This window comes from Stegastes partitus, unplaced genomic scaffold (genome assembly GCF_000690725.1).
Source record: "Stegastes partitus isolate 25-593 unplaced genomic scaffold, Stegastes_partitus-1.0.2 Scaffold640, whole genome shotgun sequence".
Classification (NCBI taxonomy): domain Eukaryota; kingdom Metazoa; phylum Chordata; class Actinopteri; family Pomacentridae; genus Stegastes; species Stegastes partitus.
The window spans coordinates 192,085-204,404 of record NW_007578371.1 but is presented as its reverse complement, the minus strand read 5'-3'; the positions used below and the strand labels follow the sequence as shown (position 1 = coordinate 204,404).

At 46.2% G+C, this 12,320-nt stretch overlaps 1 protein-coding gene across 2 annotated transcripts; it reads left to right on the top strand.

Moving 5' to 3' along the window:
* The first annotated feature begins 1,091 nt into the window (after window positions 1–1,091).
* Window positions 1,092–9,332, top strand: LOC103363208 (protocadherin-18). 2 transcript variants are annotated; one of them, XM_008289863.1, is made up of 4 exons: window positions 1,092–3,985; window positions 4,745–4,800; window positions 5,441–5,613; window positions 7,547–9,332. In XM_008289863.1, exons 1-4 carry the CDS (start codon window positions 1,496–1,498, stop codon window positions 8,413–8,415), a joined length of 3,588 nt encoding a protein of 1,195 aa, XP_008288085.1. In that variant the 5' UTR covers window positions 1,092–1,495; the 3' UTR covers window positions 8,416–9,332. The 2 variants fall into 2 exon arrangements, with proteins under 2 accessions (XP_008288085.1, XP_008288084.1); XM_008289862.1 differs by having other exon boundaries at window positions 4,712–4,800.
* Window positions 9,333–12,320: the final 2,988 nt, after the last annotated feature.

Sequence of the window (12,320 nt, the reverse complement as noted above, 5' to 3'; positions counted from 1 at the left end):
TCTCTCTCTCTCTCTCTCAGTCTCGCTCTCTCTCTCTCTCTCTGCGTTCCTTCATTTCTATGTTACTGTTTGACTCTGTGCCCCTCGCGTGTGCACACGAATTCACACCAATGAGAACTCTCTATTTTTTATTTATTTATTTATTTATTTGGTAAACTGAAAATGCATGTCCGAAACTAGTTTTGGATGTCTCGCTCGTTATCAAAAAGCCCGATCCTGCGGGGAGTCTGAAGTGATGTTGGACAGATTTGCGCACGGGGACAGAGCTGTTCCTCGGCGTGACCAACTCTTTAAAGGCATCCATTAGAGTCCGGCTCCCTTTCAACCCAATTCGCCACACAGCTTACCCGGCTTATACTCTCACCCATAGACAGCCACAGATGAGGGGCGCGCATGTGAAAATATATATATATAAATATATATATTGCGCGCAAAAACATCTACTACAAAGTGCCTGAGCATGGAGAAGGGAGTAGTCAGCTGCTACTTGAGAGAGCAGAGAAAGACCAGATACAGTGTAAGCTGGTGGCGTGCACACTCATCCTAAGGCATCCAGTGCGTCAGTGACAGTGGGAGTGAGTGGTGACAGCTGGTTGTAGCTGGACTGGGTTGTGGGTTTTATATGAAAAGTGTGCCCATCACGGGTTTGCATTTACTGTGTGGCAAAGCTGCTGGCTGAGAGGTGACTATATATTAATGTTGTCTAATGAGAATTTAGACTCTTTGTGTCTCCATGCTGTCTGGAGAGAACAGACCCGAAGCGAGAAACTCGTAAACCTTCCTGTGGTTTTATAGCAATGAAAAGCGGTAGGGTTAGCTCTTTGAATGGATGTTTTCTTCTTGAGTTTATTTTCTTCCCTGTCCATTGTGGATGCATAGTCGTTACTCTGAAAAGTGGTGAGAGTAAACCCCACAGGGCGGGGTTTCTCACCCCCCCCCCGACTTTCTCTTTTTTTCCCCCCTCCCCTCTTGCGCCTCCTTCTCCTCTCTTTTGGAGTTCGAGTGGCCACCAGCCAGCGTTTGATTTAAGAAACGTTTGTCTTTCCCGGGATGTGAAAAGGGGGCCGTGGCCGATGTACAACTAGTTGGTTTGAGGCGGGTTATTTTGGGCAAGTCTGTGTGCAGAGGCACCTCAAACGGAGAGAGGGAGCGAAAGAGAGCGCACGGCGCACAGACCAGACGCAGGAAGGAGAGGGAGAAAGGCGCACAGATTTCAGTGGCACTCAGCTGGTTCTCCCGCACACTGGATGCGCGCAACAGCACTGTATGACAAGGGAGGACAGATAGAAACACATTCGGATGTCTTTTTTATGGAAATTAGTACAACTTGACCGAGCTTGCATTTAACAATCGAATGTTTTTCTCCTCGCTCCGCGGAGAGAGCAATGCAGCTGCTGACTGATCGAGCACAGCATTTAGTAAGTTAAAACTGGAACTGACCTGCTCTGCATTTTGCAGCTATTTTTTTCTGGATCTGTTTTTGGGTTCCACAGAAATGAAACAAGGGAAAATGACGGGACTCTTTCTGACAAGAATGTGGAAAGTTCTGGCTGTTTTGGCGCTGGCAACGCAACACGTCACTGGTAAGACACTGAAATACCAGATTTATGAGGAGCAAAGGGTTGGCACAGTTATTGCTCGTTTAAAAGAAGATGTTGCGGATGTTTTGGCTAAACTTCCCAGCTCTGTGTCGCCGCGCTTCAGAGCTATGCAACGAGGGAGCTCGTCTTTCCTCACTGTGCGCGAGCAGGACGGAGAAATCAGCATCAGGACCAAAATCGACCGTGAGAAACTCTGCGAAAAGAATCTCAACTGCTCTATTCAATTCGACGTGCTGACTCTCCCCACTGAGCACCTTCAGCTGTTTCACGTTGAGGTGGAAGTGCTGGACATAAACGATAACGCACCACAGTTCGCCCGCGCCGTTATCCCCATCGAGATCTCCGAGAGCGCGGCGGTGGGAGCGCGCATTCCCCTGGACAGCGCCACGGACCCCGACGTCGGGGAGAACTCACTTTACACGTATGCCTTAGAGCCCAACAACTTCTTCAAGATCGACATCCAGTCCAGGACGGACGGAGTTAAATATGCTGAGCTGGTGGTGCTCAGAGAGCTGGATCGGGAGGTGCGCTCCGGTTACGAACTTCAATACACGGCCTCTGACAGGGGCGTTCCCCCGAGGACGGGTTCGACCCTCCTCAAGATCAGCGTGGCTGACTCCAATGACAACAGCCCGATTTTTGACAAGTCGTCATATGTCATCAATCTGCCAGAAAATTCACCTGTTGGCACTCTGCTCATTGACTTAAACGCCACGGACGCAGACGACGGCACTAACGCGAAGATTGTCTACTCTTTTAGCAGTCACGTGTCTCCCAAAATAATGGAGACGTTCAAAATTAACCCCGACAGCGGTCACCTGACTCTCATCCGGCGTGTGGACTACGAGACTGTTAACTCTTACGACATTGATGTGCAGGCGCAGGACATGGGTCCGAACTCTATGCCTGCTCACTGCAAGATCCTGGTCAAAGTGGTGGATGTGAACGACAACAAACCAGACATCAGCATCAATCTTATGTCCTCTCAGGGGAATGGGGACGCAGCTTACATCTCCGAGGCTTCTCCTTTGGACACATTCGTGGCTCTGGTGCGGGTGGAGGACTTGGACTCCGGCTTGAACGGAGAGGTGGAGTGTAAACTTCACGGGCAGGGCTACTTCAAACTGCAGAAAACATACGAGAACAACTATATGATTTTGACCAACGTGTCTCTGGACAGAGAAAAGAGGTCAGAGTTCAGCCTGACTGTGGTGGCGGAGGATCGAGGGACCCCCAGCCTCTCCACTGTCAAACATTTTACCGTGCATGTGACTGATGAAAATGACAACCCGCCTCGTTTTGAGAAGGGCCGATATGAGATCTTTAAATCGGAGAACAACGCCCCCGGTGCGTATCTGACCTCCATCATGGCCACTGACCCCGACCTGGATGCAAACGGGCAGGTGAGCTACTCCATCTTGGAGAACTCAGTTCACGGGAGTTCCATCTCCACCTACGTCACCATCGACCCCTCCAATGGCGCCATCTATGCGCTGCGCACGTTTGATCGCGAGGATGTGAGTCGCATCAGCTTCGTGGTGCAAGCCAAAGATGCGGGAAAATCACCGCTGCTCAGCAACGCCACGGTTATTTTGAACATTCTGGATGAAAATGACAACCCTCCGGTCATCGTGGTCCCCCAGCTGTGGAATTTCACCGCAGATGTTCCTGCGTCAAAGTTCACAGAGGCTGGAAACTTGGTCACTGTTGTCAGGGCCACTGATCGGGACACAGGGGTCAACGCTGAGCTCATCTGCTCCATTGTCAGCGGCAATGAGGAGGGATTCTTCCTCATTGACCCCAGAACATGTGAGATCCACGCCAACGCCAGTTTGGAGAACTTCCCCCGTGAGCACGCCGAGCTGACAGTTGTGGTCAGAGATCAGGGGAGCGAGAGTCTCAGCGCCAAGGCGGTTCTCAAAATCACCCTGTATGAGAACATGGAGAACCACGTGCAGGTGATGGACCAGGGGGGGCCTTCCTTTGACGTGTCCCTGTTCATCATCGTCTCCCTGGGGGTCATCTGCGGGGTGCTCATCGTCATTATGGGGGTAATCGCGCGCCGCTGCAGCCGGGATAAGAAGGACACCAGGCACTCTTACAACTGCAGGGTGGCGGAATCCACACACCAGCACCACCCGAAGAAGCCTTCGCGCCAGATCCACAAAGGTGACATCACCCTGGTGCCAACGGTGAACGGCACCCTCCCAGTCAGAGCGCACCACCGCTCGCCGTCGGCCACGCCTCCCATGGAGAGAGCCCAGATGGGGAGCAGGCAGAACCATCACAGCCGCCAGTCCCTCAACAGCCTAGTGACCATCTCATCCAATCACATTCCAGAGAGCTTTGCGCTGGAGTTGGCGCACGCAACTCCACCAGTGGAGGTGAGCGCGCACACACACACACACACACACACACACACACACACACACACTCACACTCACACACACACTCACAGAGGAACATTACTCTCAGAAATTTTAAATGTGATCCCTAAGCCCCTTTCCAAATTTTCTGTCTCAGCTTCTAGTTTCTCTCCCTCCCTCCCTGACACACACACACACACACACACACACACACACACACACACACCAACCTCCTAATCCTTACACAGCTGTCTCCGTTTGAGCAAATTAACTCATCTCCACGTGTGACAGTGACTTAATCAACACTGGCCTGTAGTTCAAACTGACTCTCATTAAAACTGCTGATGATTATAGATGTGTCTTTGTCTTTTACCTTGTTTACACCCTGTCACCATTTACCTCCATCATGCCCATGACTCACCCCTCAGTCATATGTCTCCATATTCATCTAGACTCATCCTTGCCCCCCTCATCTTTGTCTTTTTTTTGTTTTTTTTCTTGTTGTAACGTCATCCATTTTGTCTCATCCATTTTCAGCAGCCTCTCCATCATCCATTTTGTGTTTACTCATCCATTATTTTGTCTTTTGTGTTGTCTCTCTCTCTCCTTCTCTCTCCTTCCTCCCCCCCAACACCCCTACTCAATTCCCCATCTGTTATTCATCCTCCCCCTTTTCTTTTTTTTTTCTTTTGTTTGTTTTATTTTGTTTGTTTTTGTCATTTTTTTTTTTTTTTTTGGATGTAGCAAGTCTCACAGCTTCTGTCCATGCTCCATCAGGGCCAGTACCAGCCCAGACCCAGTTTCCGTGGCAACAAATACTCCCGCAGCTACAGGTAATTTACCCCTACCCCCCCCCTGTCAGCCCCTCCCACCTTTATCCTTTCTTCTATCCTCCCTCCTCCCAATAAAACAAGATTATTTTTTGTTTACTTTTTTAAACCACTTGTGTTTTCATTGTGTATCACGTGTTCCAACAACCTGTTGTGAAGTTTTACCTGTCAGTTGATCAGTTACATGTAGCTGGCGTGTAAGTGTATTTCTTTCCTCATATTCCAGTTTGTTATCACACCGATGCCATTCAGTTCAAGACAAAAAAAAAAAAGGATCATTTGTCTGAATGTCACAACAATTTTCTTGGTACTTCTCCTCCTAAAACATGGGCTCAGGTTGTAAAGTGTGCATCCATCACTACTTTCATCATAATATCCCCCCTTTATGATCTCCAGGTGATAGATTTATTGATGCCCCTAGTGGCTGCTCTGATAGATTTATTGATGGGCTCTACCTGCATGTAGAATTTATGGGCCGGGCCTTTGCCTAGAGATTTGACAGATTCCAGAAGCAGCCTTAACTTTGACATGATGGATTTATTTGTCATTAGTCTTCTCTCAGGACAGACTGACTCATGCGGCTTGCAGCAACAGAATAGTGTTTATAATCGCCTCTGTTTTTCTTTTACTTTGCTCCCCACAGGTATGCATTACAAGACATGGACAAGTTCAGCCTGAAGGACAGTGGCCGTGGGGACAGCGAGGCGGGGGACAGTGACTGTGACATGGGGAGGGAATCCCCCGTGGACAGGCTGCTGCTGGGGGAGGGCTTTTCTGACCTGATGCACCTCGAAATGCACCACCGGCTCCACCCAGGTGAGTTTACAGCGACGTCCTATTTCCCCCTCACTCTATGACGCCACTCTTTTTTTTTTTATCCTGTTTTGCACTTTCCTCAGTCAGCCGCCTCACACACCTGACACCTCACTGAACTATCACCTCACTTACTAGGAGATAATCACATCTCAGCTTCATTCTGTTTTTACAGAATTTGTCATTTTGACTAAATCAGTCCTGCTTTGATCCACTTTGAGTGAGTTGACTGTGAAACACGTCACTTCCACTCCTGATCTTTAAAATTAGAGTGAACTGATCTAAAACTAAAGCGGAACTGAACCGAGCGGTCGTTTTCCAAGACCACACCCAGAGCGTCAAACGATCTGCCTGCCTGACAGATTTCAGCACCGTGGACAGCGTCAAGCCTAAGTCCATTATTTGTCTGTACACCTGCCTTTAGAGCCACTCCATTCACCGTGTTGCCAACACAATCCCCATTGTACTCAGCCCCATTCTTCCACGCAGTCCTCATTTCCGCGCTCGTTATCACACTGAGAGAGGTTACAGTGTGTCTGGTTGTTTGTGATGCTGTGTGTGTGGTTGTGTGTGTGTGTGTGCGTTATCTGCCCCTAAGATAGAGTCGTGTCTGTAAAATCCTCCCCGGAGCGGAGATGAGTCGCCTGTCACTCATCGGTATGCGTCTCAGGGTGCTGTTTTTTTTTTTTTTTTCCTCCCTTCTTTTTCTTTTCTTTCTCTTTTTTTTTTCTCCCCCCGGTGAGTGACAGTGGTGCGCTTTCATGTCTGAACTGAGGAGAATTCATAGTAATTGCTTTTAGAATGATGTTATTCTCTCTTTCCCTCTCTCTCTCCCTCACTGACTCTGTCCCTCTCCTGCTTTCTGCTACATGCCCGAGAGCTCCTCAGCATTTCTCTCTCTCTCTCTTTTCTGTACTTGTTAATGTATTCTCAATCTTTATTGAGATGGATAAAGGGAGGGGTGGTGGACATGGGCAGTCTTTCTCTATCTGCTTTTTTTTTTTTCTCCCTTCCAGAAAGACTTGGAGGTGTTGCAACCCTCCTCCCTCCTCCTCCCTCCCGCTATCTTTTATGCTAATATGAAAAAAAAAAAAGTGGGAGGAGAAGGAGATAATGGGCCGAGAGGGAGGATTACTACTGTTTCTCTTCAATAGATTTAATTTGTTTAGATTTTTCTATTTAGATGGCCACATTTGGCTATTCATACTGGATATGATAATAGGAACCAAACAAGCAAATCCCTGCCTCTGCCTCATAGTTTGGGAAATGTGGTTGTACTTGGAAGAGCAGCCAAATTTGACATTATCATCTGCCTGTGATGCCATTTGGGTGGGTTCTGGCAGTTGCTTATTTATTTATCTAGGTCCTGTCATAGTTTTCATACCTGGCACCACCTGGATATTTATGTTGTAAGCTGTTAATACCACCAATCTGGTCTTCTAAGCAGGAATATGAAGAGATCAGGATGAGAGAGAAAAAACAGGAAAATAAAAAAAGAAAGAAGCTGAGCTGTGATTTCGAAATTAATGAAAGACTGAGGCACTGCTCCATGAAATATTAAAGAGCTATTGTGCATGGATCATTCGAACAGTTTTTGTGTCCTTATTTCCATGAACAAAAAAGCAGCACCTTGCCCTCCTGCTGAACTGCTGAAATGTAACACTACCTCACTCTCTCAGAGTTCATGACTTGTATTATTCAAGTGTATTGACACCCTCTGTACCACGGCAGAACACATCTTTTTCAAAACTCACTCCTCCGTCTGAGGAGGATTAAACATCTGATTTATCTCAGGGGTTTTTTTCTTGGTTTGTTTTCTTGTTTTTTCCTTCTTTTTGTTGTCTGTGTACAGTAAATGTCTTTTTCTGTAGCTGGACTTTCTCCTAACTCTATCTTGTTTTTTTGTTTTTTTGTCTTTTTGTTTTTTTTTTTTTAGCTATGAGACTGTGCACGGATGAATGTCGCATCCTGGGACACTCTGACCAGTGCTGGATGCCCCCCCTTTCCTCGCCCGCTTCCTCGGCTGACTACCGCAACAACATGTACATCCCCGGGGAGGAGTCCTCCCAGCAGCCTCCGCTCGATGATGACCAGTCCTCCGTTGACTCGGAGCGCCGCAAGAGCTTCTCCACTTTTGGCAAGGAGTCTGGGAGCGAAGAGATGGGGGCAGGAGGTGTCGTCTCCGGGGGTGGCGGCGGAGGAGGAGGATGTGGTGGTGGTGGTGGTGGGGATGTGTGTGCAGCTGGAGGAGGGGCTGGATCCCTCCTCACAGAGATGAACTCTGTGTTCCAGCGGCTCCTACCCCCTAATATGGACTCCTACACCGAGTGCACTGAAACGAGCCCGCCCTCGTCCTCGTCGGCCACCGAGAGAGGAAGCGGACGTGGTGCCGGTAACCATAGTAACAACGCTGTTCCTCAGGACAACAGGAGAGGGTTGTTGCCAGGTGGTAAAGGTCCCACTTACCCCCCAGGTGTGGCTGCGTGGGCCGCCAACACCCACTATCTAAACCCAGGAAGTGGATCCGTAGGGGCCAATCATGTTTCCCCGTCTTCTTCTTCGTCTTCTTCTTCTTCATCCTCGTCCTCGACCTCCGCTCCCAACACCACCAACGGACAGCCACCGCACCTCAAATGGCTGCCGGCCATGGAGGAAATCCCGGAAAACTACGAGGAAGACGACTTTGACGGTGTCTTCCATCCAGGAAGCGGCAAGCGCAGCGAGAGCCGCCACGAGCCCGGCATGGACGCTAGCGAGCTGGTGCACGAGATCAACAAACTGCTGCAGGATGTAAGACAGAACTAGAGAAAGCAAAAGAGAGAAGGCATAGCATGGTTTCACTGTGTGATGGGCAGGGCGGATTGGTGCGGGAGGGGGGGGGACATTTCACCACATCCTGGTAAATGCTTGTTCTTTGTGCCAACATTTAAAAAAAAAGAAAAAAGAAAAAACAACTTTATGATGACAGTTTCTTGTTCACTGTACTACTTGTCTTGTTTATTTTACCAAATCTCCTCTTTACCTCTCAGTGCTGAGAGACTCACCAGGAAACAGTAAAACACAGCACTGAAGTTTGCGACTGAGGTGACTTAAAGGCATCAAAGCGATCGCTCAAAGAACAGATTTCTCAGTTGTTATTGCAGTCTCTCAGAAAGTTGCTTGAATGAGTGATTTCAAATGGAAATCCACCCAACAAAAACTGTACCCTTTCTTCATTTTGTAATGTTTACAGCAGCGTGAACAGACTCCGCAGGGAGAAACCAACAGTTGTGTGATCTAATTTCTGCTTTTACAGTGTACAATATTGTACAGTGTCTGTGGAAAACTGCAAACTCACTTGAATATTGTGCTATGTCTCCTGTTTTGTTATCATGGAATGTAACTGTACAATTTGACCTTTGTATTTTAAAAATACACTCTTTTTTACTTCTATATATTTATATGTGTCCATGTATGTTTGTACAGAAAAAGAAAACAAATGTCTATTTTTTATATTTGTCACTGCATGTCTTAATATCACTTAATGTGTCTCTCTCTTCTTTTTTTTTTTTTTTCCTCTGCCCTGTTTATTTTGTAAAACAGCTGTATTTAATTTTGTTATTGAATGTGTGTGTGTGCATATTAAAAACAATCACATTCCAATGCAGTTCCATGTTGGAAGTGGATTTTTGTATGGTAACATTGTGACCAGTGGATGATAAATAAAGTGGAGGGATTCATAACGGGGTTCAGTTTGGAAATTATTACCAGCGCTTGACATTTCTGTCAATAATCGCGCGGATTCTTTCATCTAAATTGCCTGTTTCCTTTCATTTCTCATCTGTATTCCTCATCAAGCACCTCCATTTGCCCCTTCTGTCTCTTAGCACCCCCTAATGTTCAACATCCGAACTACAGCGTCCTCTGCATGCCAAAATGTGAAGAGTGCTTTCAAAGGCATGCCCTCCCCAGGCCTCATTACGGCGCAATCCGCACGCATGACTCTGCTAATAAACACGTCATTAGCTATGAATTTATTCCCAAATGATCTCTTAAGATTAAAATGCGTTTAGGCGTTAATTTGGTTTCAGAGTAGGGATTCTCCTTCTCACTCTCTCTCATCTGTGAACGCATCACGCTTATGGTAAATATGCTTAGCTACGGAACAGCATCTGATAATAGCCAGACATGATGAGAAATCAAAAGCATGATATTGTACAACACAGCCATATGGGCCCGTAATACAATTAAGAGAAAGTGGGGGGAAGTGCTTCTCCCCTTCGCTCAGTCTGCTCGTGACGGCGATGGGCTCGTCGCAGCACAGTTAGGAGAAAACACAATTTAAAGTTGCATTTAAAGGAGGGAAAATTCAACAACCAAGGCTAAATGGAGCAATTAACCTCATGAGACAGAGCTTTAACAAGGTAAAGGTCAAAATTTGCATACACACACACACACACACAACACACAATCATGGGGCAGACACAAACAATTTACATCTACACACCCTCAAAACGAGACCACACACACACACACACAGGCTAACAGACACACGTGTACAGTAGAGCGACACATGAGAACGCACACGCATGAAAACACTTTATAACGAGCTCATTTGTCTTCATCATTAAAGAGTCCAAGCCTCAATAAACAGCGAGCACCGGCTGTGTGAAGGAAACAGGAGCGTGCTAAATTAGCTTAGCCTCCTGAAAGCCAGATTAGCTTTAGCTGCAGATGAGCTAACTTCTGCTAATAGGTATCTACGGCATGAGATACAGGTTTGATTGCTTTACAGGAATGGCTTTTGACAATGCACTGAAAGTTGGTTAAAAAGTTTGACACCACTCAAGAAGTTTGTGTTGCAAAGTTAGCTTAGCTTAGCATAACTAGCCTAGCTCTGTCTGAAGGTAACAAAGTCCCCCCCATAAGCACCTCTAAGGAACACAAACTGCTGCATTTTGTGTGCTAGCTGGCTCTATCCCCCGTTTCTGGCCTTTATGCTATGCTAAGCTAGCATGTCATGTTTAGCATATGAACAAACATGTCACAAACCCCTGACTTTCTGAATATGTCCTTTGCAATATATAGCTATATAGCTTTTTCTTTCTTTTTTTTTTTTTTTTAAATCTGTAGGTTGTTCCATAGACACGATTTCATTAAGTAGAGTCCCTGAGATTTCATAAAGTGTATGTGCGTGTGTGTGTGTCATTTCAAAATTAGATTGGCAATACATGATGGAAGATTTTTAGCAACAAGAAGTTTCTTTGGCATAGGGTAATGGTGTGTGTAATAGAAAAAAAAAAGGAGAAGAAGAAAAAAAAACAGCCGGTGAAAGGATCCAGTAGCGCTCATTTATTACTACTCACATAATTAATTTTACACAAACATGACAGTGGCACTGATACGATGCTGAAAGATGAACTCCAGTTTGTTATTGTCTTAGTAAATCCACCATTAAATTGTTTGTCAGCATCACTCGCCTTTCACTCACTTTCATTCTGAAACCTGCTCCTCTCTTCCATCTTCTCTCTCTCCTCCCCTCTGCATATACCTCCATATCTCCCTCTAATCTTCTGGCTATTTCTGTCTGTTCATCTGTCTGTTTGAGACACACACACACACCCATAAATATTTTCCTTCCCACATAAGCACACACCACACACACACACACACACACATGCATCCAAATCCCAGCAGCATTCTCAGCTCATATCACAGCCCCCCGAGTCCCCACAGGTATTAGAATTTGTTATGCTCCTCTCTGCTTCATCTCATCTTGTCACCGTCTGATTCCTCCCTAATCACTATTTTTTTGCTAATTGTTTTCTTCTCATCGCATGACACAAAGTATTAAGTCACACCTCTCGCGGTCCGCGCTTATATCTGGATTGTTTCGCGCCACCTTTATCTGTCGTTGCCCGCAAAATGCATTTGCTGATTGGTATTATGGCAGGAAATTAAGGCAGTGAGGGCTTGTGTTAAGCGGGGGGTTATTGGGGGCCTGCTGACACGAAATCATCTTTCATCTCAAGTCAAGAACACCGTGGTGACCCTCAGTGCACTAGTGTCAGGAAAACAGGATATTGGCAAACCTGTAATATACACAGAGTAAACAAGACATAGTGATAAACCTGCCATGATGGAATGCTTTATTTGCTGTATAGGCTGCCTTATTGTTGAAGGAATTTTTTGCGCGAGAGATTTTGGTCAGGTGGTCCGGCGATGCATCACACCTACCAACTTAACTGCAGTCACTGCGCTTTGAAGGAGGATTTATGTGCCGCGTGAAGTTAAGTGCAGCCTGTGAGACGACTCTCAGGGCAAGAAAGGGCCCTGTTTTGTTTGTCAGTCTGGCTGATAGCTTGACCTCAATAACAGCTTTTCAAGTCAGAATTGAAGAAGATGAAAGAACAGAGATGAACATCTTAGCTTTAATCATCAGGTTGAAAATGATATGTTTTTCTTTCTTTCTTTTTAGATATAGATATATCAGTAGTTTCTGTCAGAAAGTTTTACATCTCAAAACAAAAGACACAAGGCTGTCTTGCAGGATTACCAGAGCATTGATGAGCACAACAGGCATTTATAGATTCTGGACTTGCCTGACATGCTTGCTTGATGCATTGCTGTGTTTTAGTTAGTTTTACTGCCAAATGCCTTTCCATCTAATGCTTTACATGTAGCTTCTGTTATCTACAGGATCATTTTTAGTCAATTTTAGAGATCCTGAA